The 20,302-nt window shown below is 35.4% G+C and overlaps 6 protein-coding genes across 6 annotated transcripts; all 6 read right to left on the bottom strand.

The window, feature by feature from the left end:
- Nucleotides 1-1,582: 1,582 nt before the first annotated feature.
- Bm7102 (Uncharacterized protein) lies at nucleotides 1,583-2,274 on the bottom strand (the record flags this gene model as incomplete). The annotated part of the gene is made up of 4 exons (XM_001897665.2): nucleotides 1,583-1,629; nucleotides 1,725-1,829; nucleotides 1,929-2,048; nucleotides 2,130-2,274. The coding sequence occupies 4 exons, from the start codon at nucleotides 2,272-2,274 to the stop codon at nucleotides 1,583-1,585; spliced, it is 417 nt and encodes a 138-aa protein (XP_001897700.1).
- Nucleotides 2,275-3,384: 1,110 nt separating this feature from the next.
- Bm18137 (Uncharacterized protein) lies at nucleotides 3,385-7,056 on the bottom strand (the record flags this gene model as incomplete). The annotated part of the gene is made up of 7 exons (XM_043074554.1): nucleotides 3,385-3,482; nucleotides 3,642-4,352; nucleotides 5,806-6,089; nucleotides 6,267-6,330; nucleotides 6,442-6,700; nucleotides 6,856-6,918; nucleotides 7,054-7,056. 7 exons carry the CDS (start codon nucleotides 7,054-7,056, stop codon nucleotides 3,385-3,387), a joined length of 1,482 nt encoding a protein of 493 aa, XP_042930488.1.
- A 1,757-nt stretch (nucleotides 7,057-8,813) lies between these two features.
- On the bottom strand, nucleotides 8,814-9,603 carry Bma-lsm-8 (Uncharacterized protein; the record flags this gene model as incomplete). The annotated part of the gene is made up of 2 exons (XM_001897662.1): nucleotides 8,814-8,910; nucleotides 9,404-9,603. 2 exons carry the CDS (start codon nucleotides 9,601-9,603, stop codon nucleotides 8,814-8,816), a joined length of 297 nt encoding a protein of 98 aa, XP_001897697.1.
- A 3,530-nt stretch (nucleotides 9,604-13,133) lies between these two features.
- Bma-sqd-1 (Uncharacterized protein) lies at nucleotides 13,134-14,674 on the bottom strand (the record flags this gene model as incomplete). The annotated part of the gene is made up of 5 exons (XM_001897661.2): nucleotides 13,134-13,219; nucleotides 13,384-13,636; nucleotides 13,744-13,913; nucleotides 14,188-14,468; nucleotides 14,562-14,674. The coding sequence occupies 5 exons, from the start codon at nucleotides 14,672-14,674 to the stop codon at nucleotides 13,134-13,136; spliced, it is 903 nt and encodes a 300-aa protein (XP_001897696.1).
- Nucleotides 14,675-17,538: 2,864 nt separating this feature from the next.
- On the bottom strand, nucleotides 17,539-18,624 carry Bm14794 (Uncharacterized protein; the record flags this gene model as incomplete). The annotated part of the gene is made up of 3 exons (XM_001897659.2): nucleotides 17,539-17,784; nucleotides 18,113-18,192; nucleotides 18,528-18,624. The coding sequence occupies 3 exons, from the start codon at nucleotides 18,622-18,624 to the stop codon at nucleotides 17,539-17,541; spliced, it is 423 nt and encodes a 140-aa protein (XP_001897694.1).
- Nucleotides 18,625-18,766: 142 nt separating this feature from the next.
- Bm7101 (Uncharacterized protein) lies at nucleotides 18,767-19,610 on the bottom strand (the record flags this gene model as incomplete). Its single annotated transcript, XM_043074555.1, has 3 exons — nucleotides 18,767-18,938; nucleotides 19,106-19,300; nucleotides 19,438-19,610. 3 exons carry the CDS (start codon nucleotides 19,608-19,610, stop codon nucleotides 18,767-18,769), a joined length of 540 nt encoding a protein of 179 aa, XP_042930489.1.
- Between the last annotated feature and the right edge of the window lie 692 nt (nucleotides 19,611-20,302).

The raw sequence follows: 20,302 nt of genomic DNA on the forward strand, positions 1-20,302 counted from the left end.
TTTGAACCTCGATTGTTTATAATTTGAATGGCTTTTATTGAAAATGAAGGCATTTTAAACGTAGGCGTCAAATGCATTTCCTGAGCATTCCGCATTTCCAGAGAGACCTAGTTACACTTTTTTAAGCATTTAATTCAGCATTTTTTTGTTTATTTTTTTAATTATTCAAATTTGATTCAGTGTTGTAATTTGAAGACTTGGTCAACCAACTGGAAGCGGATTCCCCTGAAAATAGCTGTCAAAGAGAAAAGTTCTAGAGCAATAAAATGAATTCTTCCTAAAAAACTCTTCATAATAATACAAGATTCATATAAAATATAAACATAGATGTTTGAGTGCGATGTTCTTTGTCGTTATGACATTATGAAGTAAACTTTAAAAACGATGAGAAATATAAGTGGTACAAATTACTACTAAGTTTCTGACTTTTGAAAAATAGAAATTAGAAATAAAGGTAAACTACAAAACTGTTTTAAGTGATCGCCGCCAAGTCTTTGCTTCTAAAATTTCCAGGACAAACATCCTAACCCACACAGTTTGTACCTTCGTCTTAAGACTAATTTCCCGGAAGTTCAGTAACAAGTCTGACAATTGATAAATCGATCTGCTTTAGTCCTTATATGAACCGAAACGTCAAACCGAATTAACGGTACTGCATAATGCATGAGCATATACATCTGTATACGTCCCGCTGCTTAATAGTTAGCGTTCCAAAAATGTCCCCATATCAATCCTCGTATTTATTTTTTGTCACGGTCCACTGTTATATCAGTGTATACACGCTGATAAATGAGTTATGACCTTATCCTTGAGTACAATATCATACCTCATAACTACGAAAGTGTTCTAAGTGATCGGCATCAAGCTTTTGTTTCCAAACCACGACAAACACTCTGAACATAGTTTGTACTTCCATCTTTTGATGAAAATTATTGTTTCTTATACATATATGAATTCACAAAAAAGTGTTTTGACAATTCAGTAAGTCCTGACAAAAATCATTTAAGAATACTCCAAATCTTATAAAGTTCGTTTACAAGTACGCAACTTGGAAGAATAGGAAAAAAATTAATCCTGAATGAAATGAAATTTGCGACACTATTGAAAACATCTCGGAAAATAACAAATGACAGAATGTACAGATGACCTATTGTAGCATTTTTCTGCTATATGTCATGCTCAAAACATTTTCAGTGGTTTTGTAAAGTTCTCTTCAATAAGCACTTTTTCACTGATGTTTTTGGCATGAAAAAAAAGTTTTATGGGCGACTAAACATTTATTGTGCGTTTAACGCTGAGATCAAATATACTGTGATCTATATTAACAAGGGATTAAAAGCAGCTTCTTGACAAAACTAAGCAAGGCTTGACGAAATCTTTGAATGAAAAACGTGCGATTGATCACATGGCTATCATTGACTACGATATATTTTTTACAAGTTACGAAATGAAACATTATTAACCAGCGTATGTTACATTAAATTCAGAAAGAGCCAAATGGGCCATAAATCATTTCACAATAATGACAAAACTATCGTTGTTAGCATTATTGACTGTAGATAAGAGTAGTATGATGACAGAATCAGTTAGGCGAAACACCATCACGCTGAATTTCACGGAATTTCGTTTCTAAAACATGAAATCTCAAAATAGATCTAAGGTCAATTAACGTGGATGAAAGATCGAATACAAAAAGTCTACGCAAAAAGTGCCAGGTCACTTACCCAGAGTGGTAACATAACGTTCCAAAACATTAGCAGCCTCTTCCAATTTTCTTGTATTTTCATCAATTTCATCGATCTGTTGCAAATATGGACGTAACGACTCATCTGCAAAAAAATTTAATGTCTCTGTAAAGTCCTAGAAATAAAAAAAAAGAAATTTCTTCGATAACCTCAAACAACTACTGAGATACAACAAAGGATTACATCTAGAATTCAGTTGCACGAGCTTCTCTGCTACACCATTTGCCACCTGCTTCATGTCATCGTAACGCTGACTTGTAGCATTATTCATGTTCTTCAAAAGCTTATATTCCGCAATGGTATCTAAAACCCATAAAAAGTGTTAGTATAAGCTTATTTAAATTTATAGCTTCTGGACAATATATTCATCTCCGTAACTGATACCTTCGATTTGTCCTTGAAGATATGCTGCAACTTTATTATACATATTGTCCGCTAATTGTTGAATATGTGTTGTTACAGTCATCGAATCAGGAGTTGGGGAGATGTCTGCACTGGTTGAAACTCGTTCATTAATCATTTTTGCCATATCTTCTACAATTCAGTAATCAGAAATCTCAAACTTGCTTATTCAAATTCATCCAACGAGTAGTACGGTTAGTCACTGGGAGGAAATCTATAATAACTTAAAGCATCTTTCCACAACCGAAACAGATTCCATCTCGAGAACCAATCCCAATGACAGTAAACGAAACCACTGTTGAAAGGAGCCTTTCCAGGTTCCTTTAAAACAACACTGACCGAATTTCTCGAATCATTTTGAAGCAAAAATAACAACTAGTAAATCATGATTCCGAAAGTTAAAGCTAAGTTTCTTTTTCTTTGCATTCCGAGCTAATGTATATCATTGTATTCATCTAAGAATAATATAAAATGTTATAAATGAGGGGAAAACGATTCAACCACAAGACAGTACTGATTAAATTCCGTCATTTTTATGCGACTATTACTGTCAAAGGTAACACTAAAATGATCACCACAAGAAGTTTATAAATCAAACTTAAAAATACAAAAGAACATGGATTGAAATAACCAGGGAGATGGAAAGGATAAAAAATAAAAATAATGGTTAAAATATTACATTCATAATGCAAATAAATCCGCTGCCCGAACAGTAGCTGATATAATGCCTTCATCATCAGGCAGCATTGACTATTCAATTATTTATGGTACAAATCAAATTACAATATAATAAATGTAATAAAAATTAGTACGGAACCAGTGACTAAAGTGAACAAAGTGATACTGCATGATTACGCAGATTTTATACAACAGAAGCACAGAACAAACAGGAAAAGAAAACATGTCATTGAAACCTAACAGAACATCACAGATTAACAATTTCTAGAAAAGTATGAACTTTATGTTACAATAACCTAGATTAATCACATTGAATAACAACTCCAGCTTCAAAACAAACAACGCATAGAATGCCGAAAAAAAAAAGAAAATCAAACACAGAGAAAAAATGAAACCAATTTTTGGCAAGTATGCCCGTATCATTTCATACTTTTATGGAAATCTGTAGGTATTTCCAAGAAATCAGTGATATGTTTCATGAATAGCGCTGTAAAACAAAAACAGTGTAAAATGACATTTCCATATTTGTTCTGACAAAGCTTATTTATTTATTTTTTATTTAGAAATCATGTAACGGAAGATTAGGAAGCCGTAATTTGATTGGATTTCTTCTTAGTGTATCCTGACGACTATTTATCACGGCGGTAACTTGACATCCTGAAAATGAATTCCAAATGCATTTTCTTCCTTTCAGTCGTACATTATTATCGAAGATTTCTACTATAAGAGCTAATACCCTTGAAATAAATTTGACAATTTTAAAATTTTCGAAGCTTCCCACTCCTTCTCATAAACGTGCAGAATAAGATTAATTACCTGAAACTGCCTCTGAATAACTGCGGTTCTTATGTTCCACGAAACTTTCCTTTCCACCAGGTTGAAATTGATTGGTAGTCAAAATCCATCGCAAGTTTTTCTTCGGAATTTCTTCATGTTCAGGTTTTTTCGAAAACTGAACACTTCCATTAAGTACTTTCACCTTAGCATACTTTTCTTCAGTAAGAGCCTTCACTTCATCAGCCTTTGGGAGTGCAGCACTAGCAATGGGAGGAAGTATTGCAGGATTTTTTGGAACGATATCTGACTTGGCCTTATTACACTCCATTTTATGAACCGAATTCTCAAAATTTACTTTTCTTTTTTTTGCAACGTTGTCCAATAACTGGGTCTTGATTTGATACGACCGTTTGATAACGACACCACTGATTCCACTAGATCTTTTCAATAGATCATCCTTTCTATAGGAATTAGGATAAGGCACATACGTCTTCCTTGAATAAAGTAATGATGGTCCAACCCTGGTCTGCAGAGAACTTCGACGACTTCGTGAAGACATAAAAAGTGAAATACGCTCCACACGATCCCGTCGTCCTGATAAATCATGGTGTTTCACTAGCTCTTGACGACAGTATCGCGAATATTCATTGTCCACCACATGATGACTTGCTTCACGATGTGCATGCACTACTGATCGGCGTTCTCTACTTGATGCGAATGGAGAAAATTTTCTTAATGGTCGTTTCGAGTCTGAAATACCACTCATGTTGCGTAAAGACAGTCTCGCCATCATGAGACATGCAATAAAAAAAAAAAAATAACAACTTTTAAAACTGAAACTTTTAGGATTAAAGAATTAACGCACCGCAAAACAAACCTATTACGACAATGAACATTCAATTACAAAATAACCGAATGAAGTTCGTATGAACAGATATACTTACTGAACATTTAGAATTTTATTGTGAATGATAATAAACCGGCTTATGCGACACTCCTAACTCATCTCATGAATATATCCACCCAGCCCCATGAATGGTTCAGATCTAAAAAACGACTTAAATTTCAAAATCGTTTCCTTCTTTCTTGCCATCTAAAAAAGATTTCTGTCGTCTTTTAGGTTTTTTTCTCTGAAACTATCGGCCAAGACTTGACGAACATTCAGTAACAGGAGAGTTTGTTGGCACCTTGACAATGCCATTTTCGTTGGTTTGCAGTATTTTCAAGAGATCGGTAAACTGTATTGTCCTCATTCATACTTCGAAATCACCAGTGTTTTTCGAATTTAATCGAGTACCGCTTTGATATAAAAAATTAGAGCGATTTGGAACACTCCGTCATCCACATTTGAGACAGTATGGAAATGAAATTTCAACTGCATCGTGATATTCATGGCATTTCTTTTCACAAAGATTGAAAGGGAATGGACTACAAACATTCCCATTTCCAATTTTTCTATTTCATAAATTCTTCATTCATTACTCATCCATTCTTTCTTGAACTCATCCCAGAATGGAAATCAAGACACTCTTTGGTGTTATGTTTTGACAGACTCGAATCTTTTATAGACCAATCTATTTCTCGAAAAATAAAAACTTTCCGTTAATATGATTCCATATACCGCTGATTTTTGCACTCACAACGCGTCTTCTGCGTAACAACAATAATAACATCTTCCATCCATCAAGAAGATCTTCTAAACCAACAAAAGTTCATCCTTTGCTATTTGTACTCTGTGCATTCTTCCTTAGTTTCACAATCCAGTATTGTGTTAAGAAGAAAAGCTTCCATATGTTCCTTGAATTAATAATCCTTTAACCTTTATCAATCTTTGTCTTTTTCCATATCCATCTGTTGATGCATATTCCTTGATTTTTTCATCCAGTATTGCTTAAAAGATTATCAGCAAAAACTAGAATAGTAATTTTCATATGCTTAAAACTATACGAATCAATTTTTCCTCATTTTCAGTTTCGTCTGCCTGAGCTTTTAAAAACAATCCCACAATTTTACTTGGGAGTCGATTGTGGAATAGCATTTTTCGTACTTTCAAAACAACCGAAGAAAACTGAGTAGAATCATGTCGCTGAAATAAACTACGGAGCACATATAATAGTGCAACATTTTTCCAATGTGCTGGCGAAAATAATACAGATGACGAATAATTGTAGAATAGATTTCCAAAGATGCAGCGACCATATACCATCAAGCTTATCTGGAGTCTTGCTGTGATGAGATGATCCATTGCTGTTACAATATGGTTGCGTATCCCATCTGTTGGTCCTCTTTTCCATTTCCACTGCATTCCATTCCTTCCACTGATCCTGTTGTGAGTCATCTTTTGCCTCAGTTACGTCTGCGTCCAAGCTTGCTGCTAATCGTACGGCTTCCTCATCAACATCGCCGGAAAGATAAGGCCAATCTTCATCATCACCATATATTTGTAGAGCCATTGATGATGTTAAGCTTACATGATTAACATCGACCCTATAAATTAACCTTTTATTTTCTTTCCTATAATGATTACATAATAAACATCAGCATGTGACACTGAAAATTAACTAGTTCGAGAAAATTCCAGAAAAAAGTAAGCAATGCGGTAGCATTGTAGCATAATACCAATATCTAATCCAGTTAATTTAAATTCAATTAGACATTCGTCACCTATTCTCTCCCTTTCCTGGTGACTGGTTTCCTGACTCTGAGAAATCAGTGTCATCTCCTTCGCCTGAAAATCAAATTTTGTTTTTAGCAGTATTGGAAAAGACTAAAGAAATATACAAAAGTCGGTTCAGACTACAACACAAGAAACATAAACAGATACTAGAAATATTCTTACAGCTATCAACTTCTAAAAAATTTCTGTCGATAGTAAGTTCATCCGTATTTCCCATTCTCCTAGATTTTGCATCTCCATAAAAATCGTTCCGTGTCACATCAGACGTTTTCTCATGAAAACAATATCTAGGAGACATTTGTCTGACACCAGAAAAGCGACATCGTGGAATATTATCATGCTTCTTGCGGTGATTTGCACATGATTCTGATTGCATCCCAGAGTGATGAGTTTTTTGGTTGATCTCTAGTAAATTTTCGCTCTAAAATACAAATAGTCAAAGGATTATTTTTCATCACTGAAGAAAAAATAGGAAGATAAAGCTAATGGTTAAAAGCTTCAGTATAACATCAGTCAATTAATACAATACAGATTATAAGCTAACATATTGCAACTCGAATAAAAAAAGGACCACACCGTGCTAGATTCCAGCGATTCTCCTTCTTCATCAAGACAAATTAAATCATCAAAGAGCTCTTCCTGTAAATACGCATGCGGTACACATAACAAACAAAATCTAGAAGGGATGAATAACAAATATTAATTGGTGATAGATGCTGCAAAAGTGTACTACTATCTTGCAAATCATTAATTTAGGAAATAAATAAAAAGTACCATTCTAAAGTTGAAGGAACTTCGTCCCAGTTATTAGACGACTTCCGGACACAGCTTACAGGACCGTATCACTGTAACAAATCATAATCCAAGCAAAAACAATCCAAACACGAGCCTTCACGGCAAGCATGAAGAAATTTGGCAGCATTACCATTCAAATATCTTTTTAAGGTAGCATCAATCATTCATAAACTATCACTTGTCTACATAACTACAGTACATATAAACACATATTTCAAAATCAGGATCGGATAAATGCAAAAACCCTTACTCCTTCCACAAATTAAACACTAAGACGGAGTTTTGCGAAATGATAAAGATTTGATAAAGATTGATAAAGATTATCATGCGAAATGATAAGAAGGATAGATATGACCGCGAATAGAAGTTTAGAAATTGTTTCACGGAACGGCATGCAGTCATCCATAACATACAAACTTGTATAAATATAAGTATAAAATGAAAGCATTATTAATCAAATAAGCATTAGTTGAAGGATAATATAAAACTTGAACACATAAGAAAGTACATTGATTGGATTGCTGCCTGGAAAAATTTGTCTATTTCCTATTCTTCTGAAACAACAAAATCATCATATATGAAACTTCAGCAGAAGATGAGTCCAAAATTTCTCAGAAGAGTTCCAAGATAATTTATCTAAGTGTTGGCAAAGTTAGATGTACTAAGTTTACAATGACTTCGATTTTGTAAGTTTCATTCTGCTCCTTCCAACTATCCAATCCTTACAGTTTGCTTATAAATAATTACAGAAAAGAAAAACTGCATTCCCTGCAAACCAACCCATCCGAAACTTTGTCCATAAATGGAGGGCAAAAACTGCGTACCATAGACAACGGAGACACATGTAAACAGCGGAAAACACCAATGCCAAAACTGTTTCTATTTAAATCTACCATGCTTAAATGCCCATACATGTGTTTTACACCTATCTTGTGCAAACCGTATCTCATACGGCAGCCTACGGACTTACGGACTGAGGAAATTTTTTTGTTTTCCGACAACACCCACACATGGCAAAAGCAAAGTTCAATCAACAATTCCTTGTTTTTTCACACGCTCCGCGATATCTAAGACCAAACCAAAGTATTGTGGACTGCATACTGCTAAAACAAAAATTCATCCTGTGGAGTGCATAAGGATCAGAGCAATTAAGGAAAAAATAGCAAAGTCCAGGTAAACATCTGATGGAAATTCCTGTTGGGTATCGTCAATAACTTACGTCAGGGTTGAAAAAAATTTATTTAACAAATAAAACATAGAATGTTACCACAATGGTATTGCCGATATAGGACAGAAATCATCCTGCTAAAAATATATTCGCTACATAACCATTTATAGATAGAAGCATGACGAAGAACCACAAGAACAACAAGAATGTTTAAAGACCTAATTAGTACTTTTTTATGAATCATTGTTGAAAAAATGCTAGAACATTTCAATACGACTATGACAAAAACCGGTAAATTTTGTTGGGTGGGTAGTGCACAACAAAAAAGATTGTCAGACAACAAACCGCCGATTTGAAAAGAAATAGCATAGAGGTCGGTATCTGCATAATTATCATAAGCGCAGTTATACAATATAAGTATATTACTAAAACACTTAGAAATTTGAAGCCAAAATTTCAATCAGTTCCGTTGACCGAGTTTTCACCAACACTTACATATTAAAAGACAAAGATCGTTATCCGGTAGATGCCGAGATCATAAATCCACATTGCATTTTTCAGCAGCTTTTTTCTACATATGTAACCACACTGGACCCAGTGGTGGTGCCTTCATCTTACTGAAATCTAAACGCTTATCGAGATCCTCATCCAGTTCACCAATCACTGCTCTGAAAAAAAAAAATCACAGATAGTAATGAACACGAATTACATCAATATGATCTGATTCCAGGATCGAGTTCCACACTTCGAAATTTTGAGTTGATCCAGTTTCCATCATCATTTCCGGAATAACTACATTCCCTTATGCAAACGCTAAGACGATTTATTTGGAGTATCAACAAATCATTATGTTTCCAATCACTATATAATCAGCAGGTCAAAAAGTGACACATCCAACATGCTAACCAAGTACGCTCTTCGGATCACCTTTCGAAAAAATGAGACTCAGAGGGGTGCTCCGTTTTCACAATGTCAAAAAGCAAAAGTGGTGGTCGATGTCGTAATCGAGGGACATCAAACGAGAGAGCAAAACACAAATAAAGCTTCCCCGAAAACTGACAACTTGATCGTACATAAACTTTATTATTACGATGACATGGAAATATGACTACTACCTACACAAGTAACTTTTTCTTTCCACAAGTAGTAATTACAACTAACACATTATCGCCTCTGACAATATATAAACCAAGCGGAATTTGTTCAACGCCCGAGTCTTCACTAAAAACACGTTCATGTGAATCTTCCAGTACCAGGTTGATCGTCTGGTCGAAGCCTTTCATCAAGCCGACTATATTTCGGCCATCACCAGTAATCACCGAAATTACTTTGTTGATGAACGAATCCAATGTTTGTGTCATACTAAAATCTGACCAAAGAGGCAGAACCAAATGAACTGCGAAATGGAACAACAGCGAAGAAGTGAGGAACACTAACCTAATTACAATATAGTTTTAGCTCAGTAAACCGATAAACAATTTAACTGCAATTTCTCAAAACCTTTTAGATGGTATGACTTCCGTTCAAAAGCTAATATGCCTTCGACACAAGAGAAAATTAAATATTTCAAACAGGCATTTAAGAACTAGCATTGGAAATGATTTCCCCACATTGATAAAACGGAGATCATCCTCAAAACATCAAAGCAAATTTTCACACTTCAACACATCCCAACTTCAAGTGACGGGCGAGCCGACTTCCCCACTGATAAAAAAACTGCAATATCCACAATCCTGTAGTACACGAAAGACTGAAATAATCAATAAGAATCATAAATGCTAAGAAATATGAGTACAGGTGAGTCAGAGCTTCTCAACCAGAATTCCGACCATAAATTGCACATATGAGCGTCTCTCATCCCTTTCACTTCAAGATAGCTTTACCACAACCATTTTCTTGAAATGTTTACAGAAAATTACTGAGCAGTCCATCTGGAGCCGCAAGCCGAACCAAGAGTGATAGTCACTGCCCGAAGACATTGCTGTGAGGATTAATAACCTCTGTTAAGAGTAAACAATAAAAGGACTAAATATAACTCTACAACTTTCAATTTATCCAACATCAATTTGCTCCACAACTGACAACGTTAGTAACCATGTTTCACACTATCGACTTTAGGAACAATGAAAGTGTCTCAAAATGAAGCGTTAACGCAAGCAACCAAAATGAATTTATAGAGATAAGTGGAAATATATCCTGGTACAATATAATCTCATTTAAAAAATTACTCAAAAGAATATGCCTCAACAATCCACACACACACACATACATACATACATGCACATACACACATACACACATACACACACACACACACACAAGGATTCAGACAGACAAACATGTACCCACACACATCCACAAACACACACACAGCACACGTACATCTTACACTTTGTGACATGTTAGAACATCGCTGAAGGCGTACAATTCTGCTTCGGATAAAGTGGAACAAAACTTACGAAACAATGCAAAAAAAGCAGTATTGAAAAGTAAACAACACGGGGAGTAGGAGGAGAAAGAATACATCACGTAATGGGGATAACAACGATGAGAGCAAAGAGTACAAGGAAAAATAATGGAAAAAGTTGCTGGACTGAATTCCAAGGGGAAGATGGGAGGAAATACTAAAAGCGGCAAGGAGTAGAATAAAACAGAAGAAAATAAGGCGTAATCAAAATGTTTCACATCATAATATGAAATCAACGTATTGTTGCCTCTTTGTTAACAAATCTCTGGATCTGAGTTAAAAAATAGTGAAACAAGAACTTGATGCATAAATCATTTCAATGTGCTAATACAATATTTTAATCAAAATTATAGGACAACTCCACCATATCTTTTCAAAATCCCACTCTATTTCCTTACCGAAAAAGCGAAGAAACGCTGCATATTAAACTACAGAACGACAAAAACGCTCAGAGCGAAACAAAAAGCATCAAGCACCTTGAGCATGTGAACAATAAACTGCGCACCGGCCTTTAAGCCATTCTTAAATTTAACACTTACATATTCAGTGAAAAAACTGTAGAATAAATTTAAACAAAAAGCTGGGGCTTTAACTAAATCGAGTGTTTAACAGAAACTGGACAGTCCATTTTCCTCGGGAATACAAAAGCAAACCAAATACACCAACAGTTCTGTTTCATGACAAAAGAAAACATAAGAATGGAAAAGAAATGACAAATGGGAAAAGGGAAAAGAGGTAAGGGAGATGAAAAATGCCTGCAGTAATCCAGTAATAAAAAAAAAAAAACTGTACCGCGAGGGCATAGTCAACATTTCCCTGTGGCTACTATACTGATCTCATACTAACACCAGACCAAACACTGGTAGTTCCTAAAATCTTGGAATTTTAAATTTTGGCTTTTCGAAACCTAACGTTCGGCTACGGCACGTCATCTTTTTTGTAATTTTATATTCATGTCAAAAAAGAAGGGGCAATTAATTCAAAAAATAAAAACAACACAATGCAACTAAATATAAAATTTGATTGGACAAACATAAAATGGAAAACTAGAAAACAGGATGCACGCACTTATTTTCTCACTCAAAAATATTCTAAATAAGAAACCGAAATTCCAGGAAACTAGCTAACTGCTCAAAAAACAGAAATAAAAATAATTGACTGACAAATACAGAGATGTTGCGAATTGTTGAAGGCATCGTTGGCTGGGTATGCATTTAATCAATATAAAAAAACTCAAATTTCTGAGAGACAAGATGCAGAAATTCACAACGATACAGTACGGTTTAGTACAACACATAAGCAGCGTACATTAACGCTTTGCAGTGTTAAGATGACTTTGAGAGGTAATACGAGAGACTCGAAGGTTTCTGAAACAAAACTGAAATAGACTGTTATTTACTTCCTGTCACTTTCACATGCTGACACCTAGTTAGTGTTGAAGGAATATTAAAAATTCAAATTTCCTGAAATTCACTAAGAAAGTTTTAAATGTTTGCAATATAAAATGGACATATCATTTTTGCATTCCATGTTTAAGATATAGCTAAATGCTTACTAAGAAAGAAAAAGGAAAACCACTATCGTAAGGACCAGGGGCTTGACCTAAGAGGGTAAAAGGACTTTAAAAGATGTGTGGGTGAACACCAACACTTCACGAAGGCTTACAAGATAAGCGTACAAGCAAACATGAACTCAGCCAACACTTCACAACAGAAATGTAAGAAAAAAGGTTCATAACACCTACTGGTGAAATGGCTGAGATCATCGCTTCAATGCTGTGCATAAATGGAGAAAATATAAGATCCACAACGCCAAACAAAGTGGTTTGATGAAACAGTAAAATTACTGGTACATTTGTTATTCTGGAAATTCCAAAGAAATAGAATGTTTGGGAGAGAGAAAAAAAGAAAGAGTGACTAAATTATTGTGAAAAAATTCGATTTGATTTCAAAAATGCTGTAGATTCAAAACTGAATGAATATGTCAAAAAGACAAGTGAAGCATTATGTGGGATATCTCACTCAAAACCATACTCCAGGATGGTAGCAACAGAGAACCTTTTAAAAAAGAAACAAAACAAAACAAAACAAAACAAAAAAAAAAAAAAAAAAAGAAACTGCATATAGTGAGAGCATTACAACTGCTACAACCACAAATTAGCTTACTGAAGCAAAAACTAATAATTTTGCGACATACATTTCTTCCAATTTGTTAAAAAACCAATGAAAGATGGTACCGTTATGAGGGATATTTTAGAGATAGTTAACTTTTATAATGCGAAGAACTGTTGATTAGTGCTCAATGTCCAAGTTACAGAACTTTTTTATCAACGACAGATCAAAGATATGAATTTGGGAAATCATCGACAAAAAGAAAGAAGACCATTACAAAAATACAAAAACTCTCGCCGCTTTAGTGGAATACTCAGTATTGTTGTTGTTGTGGATAGCGCTGCTGACTTGCCCCACGTTGGGTCATTCCTTGGGAATAAGCATCATAACCGCCGGCACCTAAATTAATTGTAGACTCCATAAATATGAAATCTAGAATTCCGCAGCGTACTAATAACTTTTTCAAAAAAGAAAAAAGCAAAACTCACAATTTGCACGAAAATAGAAATTTCAGTAAAACGCCCTTCTATGTTGCCTATCCGAATTAAAATGAAAAACTCTACCATAATAGCCACCGGCCTGTCCCTGTTGATAATATCCAGCGGCAGCAGCATTACCATACCAGTCACCCCAGCCACCTGCAGTTCCAGTACCCCCGCCATATGCACCAAACGCTCCCATCTGACCCCATCCAGCTTGTCCAAACCAACCATTCATAACACCTGCTCGACCAGCTCCATATCCAGCTCGCATTGCAGCACCACCTCGACCACCCGGGAAACGCTTACCTTGAGGAACAGCTTTCTTGACATCGCACTGCAAATGAGTATAAAAGAATCAACAAACAAACAAACGAAGACAACGGGACGAAAAACAAAAGTGGAGAACTAACATAAAACATTATATGTAGAAAATTAAGTAACCTCGCGTGATCCAAACATCTGTTTTGGTGTAGCCGATGCCCGTTCAGCCGCTTCCTCTTCTTCAAACACAATAAATGCGAAATTTCGTCGAGCTTTTGTTTGCTTATCGAAAGGCCATTCAATATCTTCCACTTTTCCATACTGTTCGAAGTGAGCACGCAGTTCTTCTTCTGTAAAAAATGGCAATTAAATCCGCGGTGGCTCACACTATCCCCACATGATACATACGCTTCGGTCCCACTGACTGATGATGAATGACCCAGTTCGAGATTTGATTACTGTATTTGGAAATCATACGCATGATTATTGACGACACAGAGAAATGAGTTTAAACAATATGAAGCAGTTTGCTTTTGAACTTGGAACAGACTCAGCAGTATAACTGTATCAGAATACCAGAATAAAATAATATCATGGATGAAATATCTGATAATATATATCAACCTGGATGGTCAGCAGGCAAACCACCGACAAACACTTTCTTATTCTCTCGAGATTTTGCTGGCTTAACTTCAACGGTCTTTCCCTTGAGCGATTGTTCTCTTGCATTGAGTGCAGCTCTACAAGCCTCACCGGTTGTGAATTCTACAAATGCAAAGCCACGAGAACGACCCGTATTTCGATCATATTTCACCTGAGCCTGTGCTACCTCACCATACTGCGAGAAATATTGCGATAAGTCTTCATTTGTAACGTCGTAGGCTATTCCACCAACGAATATTTTTCTGTAAATAACAAATCAACGAAAATACTCTATCACATTATCTTGCACTTCCCTGAGGAGAAAGTGAACTAAGAGAAACGAAATAAATGCATACTTGTCTTCATTGCCTTTGCCCAGATCTTTCAAACCTCCTTCGCTAACAGTACCACCATTAACAGTTTCTGAATTCTGAGTTTGTTCTTCCTGATGGCTATCCTGAGTATCCATAAGATTCTATAAAGATAACATGAATTTGTCACATTACCTTTCTAATATATGAGATGTATGTTTCTCTATAGAGAGGATGTCATGCTTTTATCAGCTGTGTTTCACTGCCTTTCATTAATTCAATAATAACCGACAAAATAGCTTGTCAGACAAGGATATTTACACAACTTTGAAAAACGAAGAATATAATAAGTATTAAATGCAAACAACTGACCTGTTTACAGAAGTTATCCAATTACCAAAACTTGAATACAGGATAAGGAATTTAGATAAAGAAAGAAGCCTTATATAAATCAAAATTTACGAAAGCTTAGTCGTTACGGACTATCTAGAAAATACCCTGAAAAAATTGTCATTTTTAAACGAAATGCACTATAATCGACAACGAAAAAACATATGAAGGACGTAATGAACATAAAAACAATGAAAAAAGGAAAAAACTACTGGAAACATCAAGAACACATTATGTGGCTAAGGTTAAAGCCTACACAGCAGCTGCACTAAGCTATGTATCTGATCAAAGCATAAAAAGAAATCCTAATCCATTCTTAGGACTTATTACCTTCGTGCCAGGCTATATTTATTTAATCAAAACTCATACTATACCTCAACACAATTAAAAACTCAAATTTCTAATGTCGAACAGGCGGAAACAGGAACTATCAGAATCAACGCCCTCAAGTTGGTACATGCATCTGTATAACAGACACTCCAAACTACATTGTGCCATAGAGAGTACGACCCACTGCCTGCCTCCCTCTTCGATCACAAGCAACGAAGGGCTGATTTTAATTCGCAATAAGCTATCTTCAAGAAAGGGACAAAACAACAGCATCCAGAGCTTTAATCCAGAAAAATGCAACTAATAAAAAGAGAACTAGAGGGATACAAGGCCAACCAACAAAAAATGATTCAGACACAACTGCTTCAAGAAAACATTTCTGCAGATAGAAAACAAAGAACCAGCCATAAGCACACACTAATTTTCACGTAGAATAATCCAAAAGCAATGTAAAAAATTCAGCCCACCATATAATAAAAGGTATAAAGTGGAACAATACTAAGAATATAAATTCCAAATACTCATCCCAATTCATAACTAGAAAATAACTATTCACTGTTATTTCTCTTATTCTCATCATCTGACCATTTTCATGCTCTGCCTTACCCATTTTTGATTAACCAATGAGATAATCTCAAATAAGCAATCTTAGGTCATGTTAACAGTAATATATAGTGGAGTGAGTCATGGAAGTCACATTAGTGTATATTTAAATAAAAAATAAAGCCTCATGGGTGCTAAAACCAAATATGTTTGTAACCTGACAAAATGAAGACATGAAATGCCGCAAATCACGCGTGCACGCACATAATCAAATGCATGAAAAACCAAAATAGCAATCTTATTACAGTAGAGAACTGGTGCCTAATGAATTATTTCATCAGAGCGCTTACCGCACATTCCATAATGTAAATGCTCCAAAACAACACCAACAGCTACCGAAACTCTAGAATTTCTCACAGATTTATTGATATTATAGGTAGCCTCAGCGTTCACACTAAGATAACCACGATAGAACAGTGTCTGCTCATCAGGTATTGTATCATCTGCCATAGTTTACGTCCTCACACAACAACAAAAACAACACCTTTTCTTGGAACCACAAACACGGTTAAGCAACAATCCAGAACTCCGCTGCGCCTACACCCCGTATACCCTACAACACAGTAAAAACCATACGCAACGCGCTATACACGCGTAACCGTTTCTATCCCACCGTACCCCAAAGTCCTCTGTATGGAACCCGAAACATTGCTTGCAGCTTACTAACACTCAGTTCACTCCTTACCCTTCCGAGCTTGAATAACACACCCACCAGTTATTATTATCTGTTGCTATTAGTGAGCACACATAAGTATGGTTACGTCGTTAGTTCATATCAGGCAAAATCTATACCGAACGAAAACTTCGCCAACCTTCGAGTCATCTCTACGCAACTAATGCCACGTTAAAGGCAATAAGCAGAAATAGCAATCTACTACAGCGGTCTGATTCTCCGCGATGGTGTATAACGATCGTTGCATATAAAAATGTAGGCAGACCTGCACACATTTATGTATATACACGGGCAGACATAAACTTACCCATGCGTTCACACATCCACTACATTCATCTCCATGGTTTGGTCGTCCCTTCTCTATTGTTAATCAAGCTTGTTAAAGAGGAGTAAAGGACATTGGACATTCCAGTGGCGTCAATTGCGAACAAGTTATACGTGTTTGTATACTCTCACCAATTAACGCATCTAACTTGAAATTTGTGGAGCATGACAGTAGAAACCGGAATAAAACAGCTATTCCCTAACCGTAAATAATTCCAGCAAAGACGATCACGACTGACCGATTCGGGATTTGTCGGTTATCCAATGCAAGGTTTTTCTAGCTTTGATGTTCTGACACACCAGAAATAGTTAAACCTTTCCGAATAAAAATATACTATTAAATAAGTCATGATTCCGACACGTCACCGTTCTCTTATTTATATGTGGCTTGGTTGTTGATATATTCAGGCCTACTTAGTCACTGCACGACAACTTCCACACTCAAATTATTGATATGTGAACAAATAAAAAGTGGTTACATCTTGAAATCTGATACTTCCGCAGGAAAGGTGACCATTTGATCAGAGTATTTCTACTATCGGTAGAGAATGACGGTTCGTATATCCCCACTATTGGTGAAAGAATCAAGAGAAAATGTTCATTAATGGAAATACGGATTGCAATGCATTAAACAGAAACTTATGGATATAAACGAATATACTTCCATTAGCATATCTTTATTATATATATGTTGCAATTTTATTAAAACGATTCATCACAAAGCACTTCATCCGTTTCATCCCAGCTGTGGTAATGGTACGGTACGGGATTAATAAACATTCGTTCATCGTACACAACATCTTCTAGGAACAATCCTTGGGGTGGAGCCGCTACCATCCCGGAATTATGGAAATTTTCAGGATTTGGATTGTTTAGGAACCAAATCAAACGTTCCCACTGCAAACGGCCGTAAGCATGCTCGACAATGGTGCGTATCATATGTCTTATCTAAAAGCAATATCAGCACCTTAATATCATCTGAAACAAAGTATAACAAATTTTAAATCGTTCGCTTTAATAAGTTATGAGTTCTCCAATTCCTCTAGGTGAGGCACTGTTATAATGATGTCATAATAATTTTCCCAGTTTCTTCAATTAATGAAGTTTGCTGTTTTATTTACTTCATTAAGTTCTTTGCTTTAATTTAGACTCCTATTTTATAAAATAAACATATACATAACTGCTTCATGTCGCTAGTTCCCTATATCCTTCTCCGACCCTAATCCTCAACGAATAATTTCAGTCGTTATGATGCAAAAAATGTAACACAGCTTACTTGTGATCGCAAAAATGATCTTGAAATAACACTAATCTCGATTAAACTGAAACCGTTAACACCACCAAAACGACTTTCTCCTGCAAAGCTTAATTGTCTTCAGTTCAGTTATCCTGATTTAAGAAAATATTTGATTAAGCTGATGCGTTAGCGAGTGGTATGAACAGATATTTTTTTTTTTCGAAATGTTTTGAAAATCTAGCACGAATTAGCTGCGTATTGCACAAAGCATTAGAATAAGTTTCCACCACAATTTAACATTGTCAATAACTTATTGTTACTGCACAATTATTGCACGAATGATGAGTGATGCAACTCATCGCTTTACTTTTGCACCTTGTGCTGCAAAATCGTATGCAATCTTTTAGTAAATAAATGGACCAGCGAAGTCATAAAAAATATAAGTTACATTTACCTCCAGAAATACCAACGTGTAGCATATGTCTCATCGTCGGAGTGCGACTTTCAGTTCTCAAGCGATTACGTCGCGGATATTTCATGAACGACGCCATATTATGTGTACCATGAAAAAAAAAAGTACACTTTGTCTGAGTTTAAAGTAGAAAGTGGAAATAGTACTGCAACAAATATGACAGAATTTACAATTTTAATGATTTATAATGAGTTTATAATTTAAAAATGATGAAAGATGGATCAAAAATCCACTTGGAATAAGGAACATGCATCTGCGGCCTTCCGCATATCAAAACCATTCGGCAAGAACCACATATATGGCCTTTCGGCAAATTGCCACAACAACGGTTGTTCTGTATTTTTCAACCACTCTTCCTCGTTTTCCGCTATGGCTAATCGATATTTGTATTTTCTACAAGATTTTGGGAAAAAATGAGCACATGTTCATTAGTAGTAGTTTCACCATAAAGTTCAGGAATACACAAACTTCAGTCCATTTACTTAAAATACTTTTTTAAACCTGGTTTAGTTTTCATCTTTTATCCTATTGAATTTCACTAAAATAGAAAACAGATATACCTGTATGAAACATTTCTCCTTGAACAAAAACCTTTTGAGACAGGGTGAAAGTCAAGAATACGGAATGATGTACCAACAAATTCATTGGCCCTATGATTCCAGTCATGTAACAGATTACTTTTGCTCTCATCCGCATTTCTAATAGGAATTTGCATGATAAAAGCGTTTCGCATTGCATGTACTCCCGCATCAGTTCTGAATTGACCATGTCACCACAAAAAAATGAAAAAAAAAAGAAATTTCAGGACCGCCCAACGTCTCAGAGATTACCGAACCACATTTGCAACGTCTAAGATTGCTGAATTTATGTGAACTATTGACAAACGACAAACCTGCTTGATGGAGATATTTTTAATTGCATTCCAATATCTGGAAAAGTATCACGCACAAGTGCTTTCAGAAAACTAAGCACACTATGATTGATACTACCATTAGCAATGGACAAAAATCGAGCACCATCGTAGGATGCCCATAGCAAATACCGATATACTCCACCTTCGCACATCCTTCTGAATCATTTTAGTCAACACGAAGCAACGACTTCATAAACAACCTGCCCAAGTTGTCAAGTGAAAATCCAAAATACCTTAAAACTTTACTGTGCAAAGAATATAATATGTATCTCAACAATTATGGCAATTTCAGGATCATGTATACTGTAATGGTCATTAATGATTTACCTTAGTGGTGTTCACCGAGGAATGAGAGCAACACGTGTTTCAATTCTCACACAATACATGAAATAAGTGATCTTACCAAATAATCGTACTTTAAATGATATAATGATCAGTTTTTGTTAAATAACATACATCGTAATCACAAATGTGGACATTATACGAATATAATAATATAAGCGACAACACATTATCCAACACTAATATTAAATTTAGCAAATATTGGAGGTAAATTAATTCGGATAAAAATAAAACCTTAGTGACCGTAAAAAGTGAAAGGAGGAAAGCACAACCCAAACAAACAAATCAATATTAAATGAAACAAAAATGGCTGCGAACATACTAGCACAGTGATAAAAAAATGCTGTAAATAAACGGTTTTATTAAAAATAATACTTCTTTTATTAATAGAATCTCTCAGGAGAATTATAAGACTAACAACCATTAAAAGGCAAATCATAACTCTTATCAAACCTGTCTTATAAAGAAAAATGAAGGGAAAAAATTCAACAAATTTACAACA

This window comes from Brugia malayi, assembly GCF_000002995.4.
Source record: "Brugia malayi strain FR3 genome assembly, contig: Bm_v4_ChrX_scaffold_001, whole genome shotgun sequence".
Classification (NCBI taxonomy): domain Eukaryota; kingdom Metazoa; phylum Nematoda; class Chromadorea; order Rhabditida; family Onchocercidae; genus Brugia; species Brugia malayi.